Source organism: Prinia subflava, chromosome 4, assembly GCF_021018805.1.
Source record: "Prinia subflava isolate CZ2003 ecotype Zambia chromosome 4, Cam_Psub_1.2, whole genome shotgun sequence".
Classification (NCBI taxonomy): Eukaryota; Metazoa; Chordata; class Aves; order Passeriformes; family Cisticolidae; genus Prinia; species Prinia subflava.
In genome coordinates, this window is record NC_086250.1 from 17877750 (window position 1) to 17897926 (window position 20177).

The 20177-nt window shown below is 42.6% G+C and overlaps 1 protein-coding gene across 2 annotated transcripts in view; it reads right to left on the reverse strand.

Annotated features, from left to right (window-relative positions):
- Positions 1–905: 905 nt before the first annotated feature.
- The window catches only part of PAH (phenylalanine hydroxylase), a 30242-nt gene continuing 10970 nt past the window's right edge, over positions 906–20177 (reverse strand). The window contains exons 3-12 of one of the 2 annotated variants that reach the window (XM_063395707.1): positions 14924–15012; positions 12699–12766; positions 10178–10374; positions 9685–9820; positions 8685–8754; positions 7233–7289; positions 6141–6236; positions 5693–5826; positions 3427–3542; positions 906–2845 (exon numbers count right to left, since the gene is read on the reverse strand). In XM_063395707.1, coding sequence (XP_063251777.1) covers positions 2802–2845; positions 3427–3542; positions 5693–5826; positions 6141–6236; positions 7233–7289; positions 8685–8754; positions 9685–9820; positions 10178–10374; positions 12699–12766; positions 14924–15012 — 1007 coding nt within the window. In that variant the 3' untranslated portion in view covers positions 906–2801. Of the gene's footprint in view, positions 2846–3426; positions 3543–4891; positions 5827–6140; positions 6237–7232; positions 7290–8684; positions 8755–9684; positions 9821–10177; positions 10375–12698; positions 12767–14923; positions 15013–20177 lie in introns of those variants that run through there. The other variant, XM_063395706.1, reaches the window with a different exon arrangement.

Consider the following 20177-nt stretch of genomic DNA (forward strand, 5'->3'; position numbering starts at 1 on the left):
CACCACTCATTTGAGATGGATGCAGCATTAGTATTTTTAGTTTATTTAGGTTAATTTAGATGGTTACATCTGAACATCAAAATGTCTTCTCTGACAGCTGCCAGCATGGTTTGAAGCAGCAGAGGGAGGTTTAAAAATAATGCATTCCTGTGGAGTGCTTCTTTGCTTAATCCTTTCTTCAACAATTTCTGCATTCTTTGGGAAATAAAATGTCCCTTCTCCAAGGCTGCTGTCAGAGGTAGGCATCTTAAGACACCCAGAGAAGTCCACCAGTACCAAGCCCTCCCTCCATCACAGTCACTGACCTGTGCTAAGGTCACTGTAAAGCAAAGGGCCTCACCTAAACATTCCTTGATCACCTGAAACCACGCTGGAGATGAGGATGCCAAGAAATATGATCATTTGGGATAGAAGAGAGGAGGGTTACTTGAAAGTTTAGTTTGGGACAGGTTAGTCAGAGTAGCACTCGAAGACTTCCGGAGTATGCAAAGGTAGAACAAGCTGGGCTTTGTTGTGCATTTCCAAGTAATGGCCCGCATTAGGAAGTGTTTATGTCAGTCTCATAATCTTGGGTAGAGGAGTGACAGTCAACCAGCCCAAGAGAGCCTTTTTCTGTGCTGGGGAACACCTCACATGGGCATTCCCTCCTAGCTAGATATTTAATTCTGATTAACTTGTGTCGTTACCACACTAGGAGGATTTACACTGGTCAGATAATGAAAAAAGCATTTTCCTACTCAGCTGGAACTTTCTTTAAGTGTGGAAATAAGAACTCACCCATTAAGGAGTACTATTTAAAATTTGATTTATTTGTAGTATTTCAAGTACTTATATACAAGATTATTTGTTCTCAAGAAAATCTACTTTCCATACATTTCCTCTGCTTTTAAAATGCTGAACATTTAATTTTTTTCTCATCTGTCTTGCTGTGCAGCCATGCTATGCTGCTTTGGCTGGAGCTATTGCTCATTTAAACCTGCATTAAGGGACAGAGAATCAGACATGTGGCATCAATATTCTCTAACTATTCCACTTGCACATAAAAGAAGATCATGAATCCTGTGCTCTCAATATCACTATAGAAGTACTGCTGCTGTCATTCACAGCAACAGCCAGAAGCCCAGGAGCTTGGAAAGCTGTCTGTGGATTAGTTTGAAAGACTTTACCCTTGGGATGAAATTGTCTCTTTGTAGCATACAATTACTTCATGGGTCCTATTATATTAAGAGAGAAAAATATGAGCTACTTTCGCACTGAAAATACATGTCAAGTGGGATTGAAAGATCTAGAAAGACATTGTGATGAGAAAAAAAAAGAAAAGGAATAAAAAGATACTGAGATAAAAAAAAGGTTACTTCAAAGAACCAAAATTATAGCATTTTGCATAAGTATACGTCTATTGAAAAGGGTTCCAGCTGGTATCCTTAGATTAATGTTATTACTCATCATATATATAAAATGAAAAGAACTGTACTTTCTGTCTTCCTAAAGGATGATGCTTACATTAAAGCAGTATTTATTTTAAAACTATAAATACAAAATTAGTGCTATGGCAGGTATGAGACTCATAGGCTTTCAAATCCCTCTCCATCCTTCAATCTTCTAGCAGAAATGTGACCCCTGAGCCGTGTTAGTGTCATGATGCAAAATTGTTTCAAGCTGGAAATGTTGTTCAGCATTGCTTTACTCCATTCTGCTCCAATGTTCCCATGCTGAGTTCCCTCCTTCAACCAGGGAGCCAAAAGGAGGCATTATACAATGTGGACTAGTCCAAGAGGGCATTTAGCTAATTTGAGTGAAATTTATTGGACAAATACAGAAACAGCTTCCTGAACAGCTAAACTTTTCTCTCTCCATGCCCAGCCATTGAGTTAAGCTGGAATCACCTTTGGTTCCATTTGCTGACTCAGTTGAGATACACTCCAGGAAAAATAAAATTGCTTTCACAAAAAAAAAGGAGATTAAAGCTCAGATGGGCAGTGGAGATACAAAAAGGTGTTGTTACTCAGGACCTGTCTTTAGAAATAATGTTTGGGATTGAGTGCAGTTAGACTGGGACACAGCTGACCCAAGTCTTCCATTGCTTTGGTGGGGACTCTAGCCCTAGACACAGCGAGTTAGGAGTTGGAAGTCTTCAGCTGCATTGTGACAGGCACATCCTCTCCATTTCCAAGGTGCTAGTGTCCACCTTCTAGGTTGTGAGACCAGTAAGCTGAGACACCTCTCAGGGAAGGGCACACACACACAAAAAAAATGTAGCCTTCACACATCAGCCATCCACTGTGAGTAGTTGAGTGTGCCTGCTAAGAGAAATCGCCCTTTGTACCCTGAAAGATCTCCTTGTACACCCTGAAAGCTGTAGAGTTTCAGACTCCATGGGAACCTTGGACAACTGGGAGGCACTGAGGGGAGAGTGACTGTGAGAGAAGGCAAGGTGGATCACTCTGTTCATTGTTGACATCCCATCCTTGGTCCCAGACCTCACAGGTGGAGCAGATTATAGCTCTGCATGGTGAAAATCTCCTTCTGCTAACCTTTGACACAAAATGAATACAGACTTCCCTCCGATTCCCAGGAATAAGGTAATTTTTATACATTAGTGAGAAAAAAATGGATTAGAGGCTGAAGGCTAGAAGAGTTGAGGATCACCTATAGATGTCTGCTTCTCTGCTAATCTCTAATAATTAAGATATATAACATAAGGATTAATGCAGTACACTAGAAGAAAATAGATTGAGGCTAGATCAAGACTGGCACTCGCACGTGATAACTTCTATTCACTAGCAAGTTACAGCAAATCTTCATCTGATCTTCTGGAGGGCATTGCAAAGGATCCCAATCTCACCTGCAAAGGAAATAATCAGAGTAGTTAATTCCAGAACTAGCCCATTTCACTCCTGTATGTTTTTTACTCTTTATATCCATTCTCTTAAAGAATAAGGTGAGTGGAGAAGTGCTGAACTAGACACATTTATTAGGGTCTTACTGGAGTTAGGTCTGCAGAGTCATCCCTCTGCCTTCATTAGCCATAGAAGGCTGGCCCACAGGATCAGAGGAGCTGGCTCTCAGCAGGCTAGCCAATGTGAGGGGGAAAATGGGATCAAAGCCATGCTTCTCCTTCTCTTCCTTACTGAAAACAGCTAGAGCCACACATCAGGATCCACCTCAAGGCCATCTGGCATTTCCTAGCATCTCCCTCAAAAATGGGTTTTTTTCAGATTTAACAAGATTTAACAGTCAAGTGGAAATGCTTGTTGAAGCTTGGCTGGAATTGGGAAGTAATTTTTTCATGAGAAAGGAGATGTGTGCTGCCTTATCTTGGATAGGCTTAGAGCATTAAATGCAACCAGATGGAATCCGCCTGGTGGTTCCTATTTCTGGCCCAAGTTTTGAGGAATTCAAGGTAACAAATCTGCAATTCCTTACTATTGATGGTGTCAGCTAAGTTCTTCAGCTGCTTTGCATTGTCCAAGACTTCAATCCTCTGTGTGTAGGGATTATACCGAACAGAGAAAGGACGAGGGATTGTCTGAGCAAATTTCCTGATGGAAAAAAACATAAACAAATGTACAGCTGAATTTTTTTTCACTATCTCTTCATAGTATGTGCATTTGTTGACTGTGGAGATAAGAAAATCTATGGCAGGAGATAACTGAAATTCCTTCTGACTGCTCTGAGGCCTACAATGTTCTGCAACACACTTGAAACTGCATTTGTTCTTATCACCTCTGTTTTTTTCTGAGTAGGACTAACTGAGGTATTGGCATGGCAACACTGCTCCTGGTGTAGGCCAACTATGTAGCAACTTGAATCTGCCAAGCTTGAAAACCTCATTTTTCTTTCATTAGTGCAAAGTGTAGGCATTCTAATCCAAGTCTGAGCTTCTGGGGAGTTAAGGTCAAGGATCTACACCATCCTAGTATGCCAAGGAGCAAGCAGAGACCTAACTTCTGGCATGGTCTAGCTCTTAAATTACCTGGTAGCTTCCAGGTATTTTAAGAGCTAGACAATAGTTAATGGAGTGAAGTAGCATTCTCTGTTGCAAAATAGTTAATTCCATGTCAGAAGCATTAAGATTTTGGTGTCTTGGGAAAATATTAATTTGCATACCACAGAACTGTGGAAAGAAGTGCTCTGAATGGGATGAAATGGTCAGAGCTATTGTTCCAGGCTCCTTGTAGATCCCAGCAGGATACTGGCTTATATATCTGTTTTGGATTACTGAAGTTATTGCTGAAAGAGGAAGGGAAGCACGCAGGAATTGATTATGGAGACCCACTACATAGACTGTGACTCAGCAGGGTAAATCCCATACTCCTAGAACAGTGGAATATGCTGGATGCCACCCCCACAAAGTTTCTTCAGTTTAAACCTTATTATTGTTAGCTAAGGACATTGTCTCAAACAGAATTCAGTATGAACAGGCCACAAGGTGTGACAGTGAAAAAATGTTACGTTGACTATGATGAATTTAGCAGCATTGGTCTAGTTTTTGTAAGAGGAGAGATCACATTAGAAAATGGCTTTCCTATATCTCATCTGAAGGTAAGATCCCAGTTAGAAGATGAATGTCTTAAGCTGAGATCTTGTAGGTCAATCTCAGAATAATTTTTCACAAAGGTATTCTGTTACTCACAAACACACATGTCCAGATGCAAACCACTAACACAGGCATTGGACCAGCCCCCAGAACATCTATTTTAATTTAACCACTTTTTCAGTATGGTCACTGAAACAAATTTTAAAAGCTCCAAGATATTTCGTTGCAGCTAAGTAAGGCAGCATCTTCCTCAAGATGCTTGCTTGCTACTCTGTTAGAGATGTATACAGAGAAGACAGAAGCTCTGTGCACGATGTTAACAGCACAGCCCAGAAGAGAAGGCCGTCTTTCCCAGGTATTTCCTCAGAGAAAAGGGCTCAAGGAGAAGCTGCAGACTTTTGACAACTAAGAAAGCATCAGGGGAGAGAGCTGGGAAGACCTCAGAGCTGGGGAGCCTGAGGTAGCAGAATATCCCTGCATGTAGCACAATTTGTCTGTGAATGGTAGAAAGGTAAGGGACTGCAGGTCTGGGACAAGTTCATGTGTGGCATCTCCAAGTGAAAAAATATGTTGAGTGTGAACCAAGGCAACCCCCCAGTGGCTTGACTAACATCCAGAAATATGGTTGTGTCTTGGTTTTAACAGGAATAGAAATACTGTCAAGGTGAAAACCAAGCTGAATCCTAATACAAGTTGAGCCATTCCTGTTCTAAGAATCAGAACTGAACCTGGATGTGACTTCAGAGGAAAACGACTGGATACCACGAGATTTTTTTTTTTTTTTTACAAGAACTGTTAATTCTAGTAATGGTAAAGTTACTTGGTTTGCATTATTTAGCCAGATTTGACCTTAAATTTTGGTATCACTGCAATTGAACAGATAATTATTTTTGTTGCATTTTAGTTAGACAGATGAAGCTCCTAGTTACACTAAGCACAAATTCTTGGCATCATGCATAAGGTATATTCCTGTTACTACTCATTTTTGCCTAAGAGTCTGAGGATATAAAATGTTTATTATCTTTAAGCACTGGACAAATTTTTCTAATGCCTCTCAAAACATGATTGTCAACCCAAGACCTGTTATGGCAATGAGATCCACTGTATTTGCAGCAGACAAGAACAAGTTCTTCTCTGGAATGACTGGAGTACCTTAGCTTGTCTTTTGCATCTTTAAAACTTTCAGCAACATAGTAGATAGGCTGGAATTCAGTAACGGGGTACTTCTGCACAGAAGTCTTCTCCAGGACAAGAGGCTGAATCTCAGGCTTACTTGATAAACAATACTACGAACAAAAAAGGTAAGAAATTTATTAGTGCAAGAGTGTTTGAACAAGCTGTGAAAGAAGAGCCACCCCATTTCAGACAGGGAGGAGCTGCTCCTGTGGTATACAGTGATAATGTCACTTACTGGAAAAGAAGGACGTGAGAGTTCCCTGTGTATCCATACACCTGCACATTTATCAGAGCTCAGCAATGAAGTACTACACTTCTTGCTACTTCTGTGCACAAAGTATGAAGCAAAACCAATGATCCAAAGACATTCAGAAAAAAAATTTGAATAATTATAAACATATTTGAAATATTTTCTGCAACACACCTGCAGCTCCCCAAATGAAGACAGCAGCCCTGCACCATATGCCTTGAGAGAATCTCCTTCCTTACATAGTCCAAATTCAACTGTAAACCAATAAACCTGGAAAGAAAATGAGACAGAAACTTATGATTCCTTGATAAAAAGTAATATTAGTAGACCATTTAATTGAATACATTTGGAGTTTTCATTTCTATATAAAATGTTGCTATGTGTCAAATTCAAGTGTATTAATGCAATAAATGTCTCTTCAGACTGAAACGCTTCTCCTGGGAGAAGCACAGCACTAGATTCTGTGTGCCTGAGAATCAGTCCAGTTCCATGACAAACAAAGTTGTGTTTTACTGTGCTTATCTTTGCCAGCAGGGGCAATGAAATTATAGCAATAAAGCTTTACTTTGCCTGGCCAACCCACTGGAAGTTTGAACCTTAGTTTTGAAAAGTTTTGAGTCCTGCTTCACATAGGGCATCTGACTGCAGCAGGGGCGTCAACAGGCTGTTGGTGCAATAGGGAAGGAAGATGGAAAGTGTGGCCCAACTCCTGGGTCTGTCCTTTTGAAGGGATACTTGCCCTGGCTCAGAAAAAACTACCCTATCTATCAAAAGTGTCAAAGCTGGTGGAAGTCTTTTCCCACGTGGTCTCCATTTGGCACTGGGGACCCTAATCTCAGAGGAATATCCCCAGTTTTATTCAAAGTTTGCAGTCTCAGAGTAGCATCTATGTAATCTGTGTTGGCTACAGAGGATATTGCCTGCCTGGCAAAGTGGGAGAGATGCTTGAAGGTAAAACAACTACAGAAGCTGCCTCTTGAAATTTCCTGTGGGGATGTAGTAACATTTAATCTTTTCTTGCCCAATATGTTTGTGCTAGAGGAAATCTAGTTTGGCCTTCTGTGTTTAATCACAACTGTCACTTTGAATAAGGGGTGCCAAAGCTGTTTTTCTTTACTGCAACTGTTTCAGGGTGGGGTTTTCCAATCATGGTCTTCACTCTGATGCCATTCAGCTCTATGGGAGTTCTATCAGTGACTTCAGTGGCAGCAGAATTAAGACAACGCAGGGCGCTTTGGAAAATTGAGCCCTCATCTATTAAATTACCGTAGCAAGTTTCTCGATGAAATCATCTGGAGCTCCCAGAGATGCCAGTCCAATTTCCTGTAACAATAAACCATTATTCTTCAAGCTGTTTATTGCAAACATTCTTCCTGCCCCATCTTATGTAATTGCTCACATTTTAAATGTTATCATTGCTTACTACCACACACAAATGTTTACAGGACATGTTCCTATCATGCAAGATCAATTTTAAACCAGAAATCTCTCCAAAAATGAACAAAGGGTCTTCTCCAAATGTTATTTACAAGGCATGATCCTTTGTGCCTAATACAAAGACCATTGAGGTCAAATGAAATTTTCCTCTTGCTTTGACAGGCTTTTGATCAAGTCTACAATGAACATCTGAGAGAATGATAGGGATAAAAGGAGGCAAATCAATCACATCTTCACACCTTATGTATTTCTCTTTGTTTTGATGGGTCCTGATTAAAGGAGTTTTCCTGGAGCCTTGAATGAGCTGCCTTTTTTTTTTTTTTTATGACAGAGCATGATTTAAAAAGCTTATTCATACCTTGGGAGCTAATGGAGATTTTTCCAGGAGGCATGCAATAGTTGGATTCAAAAGACAGACACATGAGACTACATATAATCACATTCCTTTCTTGATTTGCTCTACTGAGGACTGCATAGTGCAAAAATCAGAGCCCACACACAGCAAAGGCATTGGAGCAACTTATCACCATGTCAAATGTTAGTAAGCCAAGGTAGAGTAGGGCTCATCTGGAAGGAAACACCAGTTCTGGGAAAGGCCAAAGCCTGAAGGCAATAATGAGAACTTACTAACTGGATCAAACTGACTTTGTTGAAATGTTATATTAAGACTATGTTCCCTCCCTCCCTCCCCATCTCTCTTTCTTTCTCTCTGTCAGTCTTTCTGTCTTTATGCCTTTCTCTCTTTGTGTATTTCCATGTTTTCTGGTAGGATGCAGCCAAAAGTTTACTGCTTCACCAGGGTTTGGCTTCTTTTCCAGAGACATAAACACTACCAAAAAGAAATCTCCTCTCCAGCCTTCTCGCACGTTTACAGCTGAGACAGTTCCTCACTTTACTCAGCTTCCAATGTCACTTCAACAGAGAACAAAACAAAATCTCCACTTTCCCTAACATTTGAGTATCATAGTGAGGTAACAATCCATCTGACTCATGAGCTATGTGGCTTCATTCAAAAGGATCAACATCTGCAGGAAGGCTTTAAGATGATGGCTGCACAGGGCCTGTCGAAAAGCAACTCACACAAGATCATGTTTGGAGTTGGACTTTATGATTTCACCTACATGAACTGTGTCCAGATTTCAAGCAATAAATAAACCATCTCAGTCACTCTTACACAGTATGCTTAAAGGTGAATCTGCACCACCCTTCACAGCTCTTGGATCATCCTCTGAATTACTGTGTGTTTAATTATATAAATAATACAACCACCAAGTAACTTACCTGAGAGAACTGAGCAAAACTGGGATCAGCAAAAAGAGGCACATGTCCTAGCAGCTCATGACAAATATCACTGCAGGAAAACATGACATCTGAATAATTGTGATTCAGGAAAAGTCCAGCAATGCTGGAAAAATGCCCTAGAGCCAGCAAACAGTCAAGAGTGCAGTGCATTTGCTCCTACCAGCAGATATCATTCACAGGAAAACATTTTGCTCTGAAATTATTCCTGTGATGGAAATGCTTGTAAACCCCAGGGTTTTCTGTGCTTTTGCATCATACATCCCTCAGCAGCAGGGACGGTTAGATTTTTCAAATAGAGAGAAGTGATATGGTGAGATGGAAAGGGGAAGGGGATAAGATATCCAAAAAAGGCCAAGTCTGTGGAAGACATTTCAGGCTGGTATGATGACAATGGAGTAAACAAAAGCGGGAAGGAAAATCAGAATACTCAAAAATAGAAAAAAGAAAGGGAAAAGAGTTTGTGGAAAGTAGGAAGCAAAAAAACAAGGAAGAATTGCAGCAGTATGAAGCAGAATAAGAAATCTGTTTTTAAAATGGCAAGTGGAAAAGGACAATGGACAAGGACAGAGAGAAACACTCCAAAATGAAAACAAGATGGGTTCAATGGTTTGAACTTTTCCTATCTTACTGCCAGACTCTTGCTTGCAACACGTTGAGTCCTTGCTACACTACTTGGGTGCTAAGAGCTGAGCTAAATCCCCTTGTACACTGCTCCCTTGCATTCCAGCCACTGCACAAGCAGGTCTTCAGTAGCAAAACTATCTCATCTGCTCCAGGAGAACTTGCAGAAGTGGATGCAGGTTGTTAAGCAGACCGCAAATGCCCCAAAAATGTTTTCAGAAGAGAGCAGTCCCTTGGCTGCTCTCCGTTAGCTCTGCTCCCAGGAGTGCTGCAGAGTCCCACGCAGTCATTCCCAGCTGGACTGACCCTGCTGCTGGTGTGCTGCAGCTTTACCCCCTTTGTGTGCCAGAGTACTCACGGCTCCGGGGTGTACATGGGCTTGGAGGCGTGGCGGATGTACTGCGTGGAGTGGAACACCCGGAACGCCAGCCCGGCCAGGAAATCCCGCGAGGACAGCAGGCCTGCAACAGGACGCAGCCGAAACCCAGTGCAGCCTGCAGGGACAGGAAACAGCACCTTGAGAACAGCTGGTACGTTTGATTTATCCTTATCCAGACTCCTCACAGTGGGAAAAGGTTGTTGATGGTCTGTTTTGGGGGTTTCTAAACTCCTTATGTTAAATAAAATTTAATTGCAGGCTATTTTCCACCCAGGTATACCAGCAGGACAGTATCTGAGCATCTGTCCCATTGTACCCTTGGAAGCATTGGGGAAGGACCTGGGACAGAGGCTAAACATCGTAGGGAGCCTTTGATAAGTCAGGGATCTTTTTTCCTTCTCTGGAAGCACCACCCCCACTGGAAGGTGAGGCCTTTCATTTAATTTGGTTCTTTTAGGTGCTTCCAACTTACTCTGCAAGAAATTTGAAATATCTTCAAGCTGGGGAATATTGTCCTCCCTGTAGCCACAGTACTTCTCCAGCAGTGGGAACACGTGGTTGTGTTCATAGCAAGCGTGAGTTGGATACAGACTCTTCAGCTCCCTGAAGACAGTGCCCCAAGTTTTCTTTTCCTCTTCTGTATAGGTGACACGAGGAATAGGTTGGCCACTAGAAAGAAAATGGGTACCCTCAGTAGCAGCCACAGAAAATGTCCTATGCCATCAACATCATGCTCTTTGTCCTTTCCCACATGATGTTCTCAAAAAACAGTTTTCTTATTCTGCTTCATGCTGCAGCTTTACCAGACCTGGCCAGGAGCTGCTGGTGCAGGATGGGAGATGCTTTTGGGCTGACACACAGGTGGAAAAGGAACCTCACTTGTGCCTAAGCACTGACTGGAAAGGACTCTACTGATCTTGGCTGAGATAATGGCCTTTAGATAACTTCTTGCATTATTGTGTTAAAAATAAATCAGTGCTTATTTGTCTTTTAAAGGTGTTCTAAAATACTTGCTGGCTGTTGGTTTCAATATATTTTTCCTTCTATATATGAAGGAGCTGTTTTACTTCTTGGTCTAGTGAATATTATATTAGTTGTTTTTATAAAAACATGAAACCATCAGCTCCATAAAACTCTGTTGCAGTGGCAAGCAATTCTGATCTGTGCTCTGTGCCGTAACAGACGCAGACTCCAGCCAGCTTGACTTTTTATAATTGTAAGGAGTAATTATGACTTAAATCCCACCCTCAGGCCTCCATGTGCTTAGCCCATGTTGAAGCTAACAGGAGTTATACATCACAAGCAATGCAGTTTGGCCTCCTGTGAATAACCAATTCCTCAGCAATAACGTTAAAGCCATAATGAATCCAGCAGCTTTGAAAAATCAAAGGGGTTTAAGTAACTTAATAGGGTTAACAACACTGTTGGAATCGTGCTGAAGCTTTCCAAGCCCCAGAGACCCATTGTTAAACTCTTGATGACACCCCACCATCTCCCACTCCCTCACTTTTTCTTGAGCCTCAGGGCAGCTGCTCTGGAGAACCATTACTTTCTATTTCTCTGTATCAGCTCTCCTTGATCTGTGGAGCTTTAAACATCATGTTGAATTATGAGGATTGCTGGGGGATTTTTGTTCCTATGGCACTCCTAAATAATCCTCAACCACCTTCCAGGGCTACAGGGGGAAGCTATTTAAAAACCTTTCAAATTTCAATTAAAAAAAATCTAGGGATCAGTGAGGCCAGAAGCAAAGTAAGGCAGAGGGAAGAGGCAAGCTAAAAGCAAAGAAAAGAGAAGTCAGGGAAATTGAGCATTCAACAAAAGCAGTGGGTAAATCTATCACGAAAGGAGGCAAAAAAGCAAAGGCAAAGTAGAGGCAAACAGCACAAAGAAAGAGGATGGAACAGATGCAAAAGAAGGGATACAGAAAAGCATTAAATAATTTTAGGAAGAATACAAGGCAAGCAACTACTGACTCATCTCACCACTGAAGCTGTGTAGCACCTTCAGGTTAACAACCCTTGCCTTTTCAGTGAAGCCTGATAACTTTGGTTGTGCCTCTCCTCCTGCCCACTTCTCTGTATCTTCTGTGGGATATCTAAGAATAGACACTAGACCTGTTCACATCTGGACACAAAATCTTATCCAAATTTTCTATCTACAGACTGGGTTTCTGACCTTTTTGACCTTTTTGACATTTTGTACTTTCCATCAACCAGTCCAATTTTGTCTCTCATTTTGTGATTACATTATTAGCTCTTTGGCTCAGGGGCTATCTTTTGATCCTGTGCAAAGTGTAGTCCAAAGTTTACAATATATGCTGATTTTTTCTTTGCAAACACAGTTTTTACCAGTCCCAGCAAGAGTCAGGCCCAGTAGTACTGATCTATACATGTGAGTGTCTCTGGGAACAGAATCTTTCCTCTCCCAGATCTGATCTTTGAAAGCAGTCAAACAAGCCTGTTCTAACTGGATTTATCATCTCTATTGATTTATTTTTCTTGGGAAATGAAAGCCTAAATTGCTGATTGCAGCTGGATTAGACATGATAAAAGTGGGGTAACAGACACAGGATTAGCATCAGACCATAAGTTATTCATTATTTTAATGGTGTATGTAGATCCTGCTTTAATGTTAATGACAGGCATTCCTCCTCCAGTCCAGGTTTAATGGGGAATACCAGATTTATTCAATGCTCAGGTCTTTGTAGCAGCAACAGTCTGCTGCTCAATTAGACAACAAAGCTGGGAAAGAGGGGTGTTGTGGGGAGAGAAGGGAGATGATGTCCTTTCTGAACACGTGCCTGGAACAATTTACTTTTGTTTTGCTGTGATTTGGGGATAAATGCATGAGCAGAAAGATTTAAACACGTGGCAGAGAAAAGCCAAGAGCAGGAGGATGCTTGTGGAAAAGCAGGGATAGCAGTAGGTTGAGCACCCTAGGAAAGGGCAGGAGATGAGGGCTTGCTTTCTGCCCACGCAGTGGGTACTCACTGTCTGTAGTTGTAGGCGATGTCAGCAAACTCCTTCCTCCGGGCCCGGTACACGGGATCTTTGAACCCCTGAAGAGAAACAGCCATGGTCAGCCCAGGCATAAGTGCAGAATGTGAAGAGCCTTCCTCCCACTGAGCACCCTCAGGCATGGCTGGTGAGTCCAAGAAGTGCAGCAAGGTCGGTGGGAAAGCTGCCTCTGTCTGCCAAGCTCTGCTCATCCTGGACACTGCTCCTTCCTGAGCTGCAGAGCCACCCGAGCAGGCAGTTCTCTCCAGCTACAGTCTCTCACCACCCTCACCCCAAAGTTCTTTATTTTTTTTCTCATTTCCGCTTCCTATAAAATAGAGAGACTTGTTCCTTTACAGCAAAACAAGGTGCTCCTGGTAAGTGCAACCCAGAATTATCAGCACTTGGATAACCATGCCCTTCTGGTTTCCCTTGAAGCTTGTTGCTGTCCCTGGCACAGCTAGGCTGCTCTGGAGAAGCAGAATGAAAACACATTAGAAACACATTCATCAACTCAATGGAACCTTTTAGGCAGATTTTCAGCATGAACCACACTTGGAAGTGTGGCTCATTTTCAAACTGCTAGAGGATCAGTAGCCATTTAACAGGCCAAAAAAACCCTATTTGTAGTACAAATTCAACCATTTGAAGGCAATTAATGACTACAAAGAATGTCTAATAGACCTTGTGGCTGGGAGCTTGACCTTTGCAGCTAATTAGCAATAAAACCAAGGATAAGAAATAAACCCTCTAAATCTCCATCTGGGATAACCATTCTCCTACCCCGGTGTGGCTACTGTTTAGACTAAAAGATCCTCAGGACCAGGAGTGCCTTCACCACCTGGAGGGCAGAAGCATCCTCCTTCCAAGCTAGGGTGCCCTGCAGGGCAAATAGGAGCAGCTCCCTGGGCACTGCAGTAGTCCATAAATGCAGCTCTTGGTGGTGAATGGCACAACTGGACTGAGGGGTCACAAAACACAACCAAGTACAGGAGGCAGCTGAAGAGGAGTGTAAATTCAAGTGTGTGAATCCAAAAGGGATAGCAAATGGCCAAAAAAATGCACTGTCCAAGATTAACCTGTCATGGAGGATATTGTGATTAAATTCCATGCATCACTTAACCACTAAAAACACAGGATCCTTTAATTTCTCTTTTTCTGCACTCTATGGACTGTTACACCTATTTACCCCAGCAGCTGCCTTTCTTTTCTAAGGCACAAGTGCTTACTGATTCTAGGAGCTGGAGGAGAGACACTTCATTCATCTTTATGTCTTTTTTTTTTTTTTTTTTTTTTTTTCAAATACAATCTTGGTCTATTCCTGCATGACACACAAGGGGGCCATTGGCTCAGTGTACCTCCTTTCATTCTGCCTTTCATATGACCACAGTGAACATCATGAATCATTGCACATAGTACATAACATCTCGAATTAAGCAATAGGTAATGAATGACTAATCACCCCATCTCAATTAAACTAATAGCAGCAATTTTTGGTGCACTGCATGTAATTTATTTATAATCACCCTATCTCAATTAAACTAATAGCAGCAATTTCTGATGCACTGCATGGAACTCAGTGTGTTTTGACAAATGAAAGTAAGTTGTTGTTTACTTGGAGAGGGAATAGAGGTAGAATATTCTTGTGTCTGAACAAAACTGAAAAACCACAAAACAATTTTTTTTATCAGCTAAGTCAATGAACAAAACTTTCTGATGTTACCATTTAAATCACAAACTTTCTGAACCAAGAACCTTTTCTTTTGTCGTGTCTCACCATAAAAGTACCATGTCAGATTTAGCATCCATATAACAATACACTGAGCTAAATTATGTGTATGTAACCAAGGATGAAAAAGGTCTTTCTTTCTCTGGACTATGATATGTTGCTTCTTTTTCTTGTCAGTGATGCACAAAGCAAGCCTGAAGTCACTACATCGGAGCCTCCTCGGAAGACTAGATGTGTCCTTGCGGTGGCCCTGTGCTCTGAAAACCACCAACTTTTAAGATTTCCTGGCATTTGCTCAATTATAGCAACCTTTGGTTTGATTTACCCCATGACCAGGGATTGGGCTGATTATAACCCTAGAAATGTGGTAGCCTTTTTGTTCTGTACCATGTGAGATTTAGTCTACTAGATGTGTACTAAAGGAGAGGAAATTTAAATGAGAGAAACATCAGTGCAAGTAACTAGAGAAAATGTTAAAAATAATTCTTACAGGATGATCAGCATCCAATTCTGCTCCATAGCTTAGGATCTGATTGGCAAACCTGTCCAGCTCCTGGATACTTCTTGGGAACCATGGCACTGCAAAACAGAAAAGAAATAGAGACTGGTATCCTTCTTTGTTACTTGATTTTGGACCTTCTTCTGACATTTTCATCGTTTCATCATATATATAAAGAAACATAGGCAAGGGGCTAAATTCTTTCAATCCTTTCCCCATAGCAGGAAAGAAGAACAAATCAAGTAAGTTGTCTTGAATTTGTGATTGCTTTACCTTGTTGGAAGAATACAGAGCATCAAGAGCATCTGACCTTTGGTGCAGAGCTGGCTTGTAATGTTTATGATTTTCTGTTTATTACTTTTGGTCTTTTGACTTATCAAAATGCAGAAAATTTTCACAATAATGCAGAATCATCCCTTTCAAAGGAATGCCAGGAAATCCCACAATAAGGATAAAGAATTTTTGGACTGTCTGAAACACTCTTTCTAAAGACCTCCTTGGTGGCCCCATTTGAGCTAGGATTCTGAAACAAAATGATAAATGGCATCCTAATACCTCAGACTAGCAATGTATCACTGCAGTCATTACACAATAGTGCATTAACTTGATTAACTTTCTTGGTCAGGTACTCTATTGCGTTGTAATTCATATTCTATACACACTGTCTCAGGCACAGCCAGCATGTGAGAAGGGACCATGTTGACCACACAGAATGTAATAACCATTTGACCCTCTCATTACAGAAGGACATAAGGTGAAGGACAAAGAAGAGTCACAGGGATTTCCAGATGTGATGTGTTGAGATTAAAAAAACCCAGTAAGTCAAGCATCTTCATGGCAATTCAATACAAGGACTGAACGGGAGCAGCCTCTATCAGTAAAAAGTTTGCAGTTCATTGAGAGGCTTTTCTGTACAAACGGGTGTTGCTGGCCCAGCAACAAGTGCTTGGAAAACAGCTGATTTCCCTCTGTGGCTCTCTGCTCAGCTGGGAGCGCTGCTGCTCGGCCATACCTTCCCATCTGATTTTGGGGGCTGTGCCAAGTGAACCTGATCGTCGGCCAGCAGCTGCTGAGTGAATTCCCTGCAGTGCCTTGGTGATGGGGCTCATCCCAGACCTGATGGACCACGTACAGGATAAGAGGATCTCTGTCTCCAGGACTATTCAGCCGTGCTTTGTGCCGATCCTCACAGCACGGAGGGCGCTTGTGGCACTGGGTTTCTGCGAGGTACCTGCACAGAGGCGCTGGAGCAGCAACAGCAGCTTTTACAGGGCTCGCTTTGGGGGGCTCCACTCAGGGAGTGCCCACTCCCCTGCCTGCTGTCTCATCGCCAGCCTGGCTCCATGCTGGGAGCCTTCACATGTGTTTCCAGCAGGCAGCTGGCGTCTGTAGCCGGGAAGATGCCGGGATGCCCGAGCCTCCCGGGATGCAGGGACCCGCCGCGGCGCCCAGCGGTACCCGCGGCGGTGCCTCCCCTTCTCCCGCCCGGCAGAAGTGGGATTTGGTCCGCCCCTCTCCGGGATGCCCACGCTTCTCGTTGCCCTAAAAAACAGACCTGAGCAAGTCACTAGATGGCAGCAGCAGACCCAGGAAGGTCCCCCAAAGCGTTTCTTTGCTGCTGGATGCACTGTTGGTTCTCCTAGTTACTCCAGAAACCCTCTCGCCCCTCGCTGTCAGAGTTTCCTGCACCTCCAACCCCTTCACTGAAACTGGGCACAGGGGGAGTAGAAAAAAGCGTGTTTAATCCACAGAGAGGGGTCTCTACTTACACCATGTCCTGCCCATTTCCTGTCTGGGTTTTTTTCCTGGCTGTGTCACTGAGCCTTGTGTGGAATTCCTTGTGGGGAATTGCTTCAATGTTTTGTGTTTCAGGCTCCCCACTACCAATCTGGGGTGACGCACTTTGGTGAATGGTTTTGTGTTAGGCACTGGGGGGAAAAAGCTGCCTGGCAGCCCCACAGCAAAAGGGTTTGTCAGTGCTAGAGAGAAAACCACTCTTCTCAGGAATACACCGTGACCCGAAGGGTCCAGGCTGTATAGAAAAATTGGTGGGGGCTGAAGTCTGCACTGGATTTTGGCAGTGATGTCTGTAGGGCTTTGCTGACCTGAATAAGAATGGTCTCACTGGGCAGGTGAACCATTGCTGACTTACTTCCCATACTGACTTACTTTCATTAAATATTTTATTCTCAAGGTTGCTTTTGTACTTGGTGCAGACCTCATTAGAAACTCAAGGCAGACTGACTCCAGGCTGAAGTGGTGTCAGTCCTGTGTGTGGAGATGGGTGGCTTGCTTTTTCCCTAAACAGGAGAAGCAACTTCTCTTCCTGGCTTGAAGTCCTGATCCTGCCTACCCAAACACCAGCAGTAGCTAAACAAGAGCAGCTCTGAGCTTGCAGAGTTGGATGAAAGTAGCAAGATGTGAAAGGGAAATCCCAAGGAGAGTTAGTGCTGCTTGCACCAGCATAAGTTGTTATGCTGGGTCCTGGAAAGCGCTGAGCTTTCTCAGCTGTCATAGAAACAAGAATTAAAGACACTGAGCACAGTTCTGGGACAAACACTGCATTAAGTCCATACAGCCCTCACATCAAGGCCAGGGTGAAAAAAGGCTACTGGTGGATCTTCTGCCTAGATGTGATGTGCCAGGATGCTGTCCCCAACCCTTCCAGAACCTATTCAAAAGATGAAATCGAATTACCCCCGGCTGGATCTCTCCCATATTTTGTTTGCCACATCCTCCTGCAGCCCGCTCACCAGACTCGCTGTCTGTCTGCACTGCCATTAATGAATTGCCAGGGCAAGCTCTTGCAACACTGGGCCTCTGTGAAGGCCCGAGGAGCAAACGTGGCTGATCAGTAATAAATATTGATTTGTCTGTGAGTGAAACAGCAGCATTTATGGGATGGTGCTGGACACCCAAGTGGTGACCAAATTACCGTGGGGTCAAATACTGAGCAGAATGCTAATAAGCAATTTATATGAGAGGCAGCAAAGCAGGGGCAGTGAGGACTTCTGCAGAATCCTCCACTTGGACCATTGTGAGGAGGGTCAAAGACAGGTCTATACAATTTATAGCAGTTCAAGGCCCAGGTTTAGCCTCTCTTAAACAGTCTCAAATGCTCTGGCCAGCCTCAGGGTCTAGCAAACAAGGCCCCTACAGATCCTCAGCTCCCAGTTTGTTTCAGAAATGCAATAAATTGTCTGCATTTCCCTAATGCTGCAACAGAATAATATTTAATTACTTTTATTCATGGGCTCCAAGTTGACTGCAGATACCCATCTTGTTTCCAAAAAGAGACATTAAGAGAAACACTGTGATTTTACAACAAATCTTTCCATCTACACAAAGAGCTTTTGGCCCAGCAACTGCCAACCCTTCTCATCTGAAGTTCTAAAGCTGCATTTGGATTGAGAGCACCTTGCTGGCCTCCTCTCACCTCAAATTACACTGTTGATCCAAATCTGATATTTGTAACTATTTGAATGTGTCAATTAAATTTTGCACTTAGTTAAGACGAGATAATAAAAGCAGCTAAAGTGACTCCCCCACCCACCCAAAAAAGAGAAAGAAAAAAGAAAAAGCCATTCCTTTATTGTTTGCCCAATAAAGGACATACACACGGTGTTTAACACTGAGCTATACAGAAGAGGCAGAATAAAGAAATTTCCTCTGAGTGCCCATAAAGCAGTGTCCCAAGAACAGGACTGTGTGCTGCCCACAGCAAACAGAAAAACAAGTTTTTTCTTTCTCAAATCATGAGCAGGACCAAAATCGTTAGCAGGGAAGAAATGAGAGGTGATTTAGGCAGGAGTAAAGGAATCAGTCCCATGGGATTCCAGACTGGCTCTGGAAGAAAACCTTCCCAGCCTTTACCTGCCCACTGAGACAAGTGTGGCAACATCCCCATAAGCCATCTGTCTGAGATTTTGCTCCCTGGAGGCACAATGCTCTTGTTCTGTGTTTTGGGAATAAGATTTCACACAAGCATGTCTGTGAACCATGACCAGATTTGCCAGAAGGATACATTTGAAAGACAAGTTGGCCTAAAATGCACCACAAGGCCTGTTATTTGTTAATGCCATCACTGATAAAGGACAGCATCTCACCACACTTCCTACAGCTCAGGCTGTTCCCAACTTATTCTGCCCTTGTAGCTGCCTCCGCCCAGGATTTGCCACCCACAGTTCATCCCCTAAGCAGGGATTGTTTGACCTTTCAAAATATAGTCCTTTGGGGATTTCAGTTTGACTGGACCCTTATTACTCATGAGAGGAGTTGAAATTGAAAAAAAATGAGAAAGGGCAAAAAGAAATATCAATCTTCCTCTCTCTCCTTGGCAATAAATTGTTCCCATTTTATACTATTGCTGAAACTAACAAACAAACACAAGTTATCCTCTCAGACAGAAGAGGATCAAGTCCTTTTTTGAAGCACTGACAGGATAATCTAGCTCAAAAAACTCCTTTGATCAACACAGTAACATGCAGTGGAATCCTAATCCTGCAGCTGACCACAAGAGTTTTGACTTCTGTGAGGTCAGAATTTCACACGCAAGACTTTCCTGGATGATATTTAGAGCTGTATCTCTGTCTGACTCTGGCATATGTTTATAGACAACTTTATTATTCAATAAATTTTATTATTAACTTCTTCATAGTAACTACAAAAATTAATGTTAAGCCCTGGTAGGTCCCATAGCTTTCTTATGGAAATAAAAAAAGCCCCCAGAAGTGAATCTCTTCAATCTGACAAGATCATAAATCACCTAATCAACCTTTTGTCCCTTTGTCTATGAATGGAGAAAACTGACTCCAAAGGGAATCTGCTTTCTTCTTCTTTATCTTCAAATGTAATGTCATGGGTAGGACACAAAGGAAATGGTAAAAGGATTACCAGCACTGATCTCAAGAAGGTATTAATGTCCTTTCATGTTGCTCCCAGGAAGGAAGAGGAAGATCCAGACCTAAAGTATTTAAAGTCTGAAATCCTATTAAAATCACATCTGTTAGCTGAAGAGGCATTTAAGACTGTCTCAGACTATCTGCTGGGCAGCCACCACTGCACGAAGCAGCCTCAGCTCCAGCAAATCTCTGATAATTAGGAGCATGAACAACTCACAAAGTCTTTCCTTCTTTCCCTCCAAAAGCAGAACTGCAACTGACCTCCCTGGGATTTCATACAGTAATGGAGAGTTAGTCCTGTTCCCACCAAAGTGGGTGGCAGAGCCTCCCTAGTTTCCCAGGAG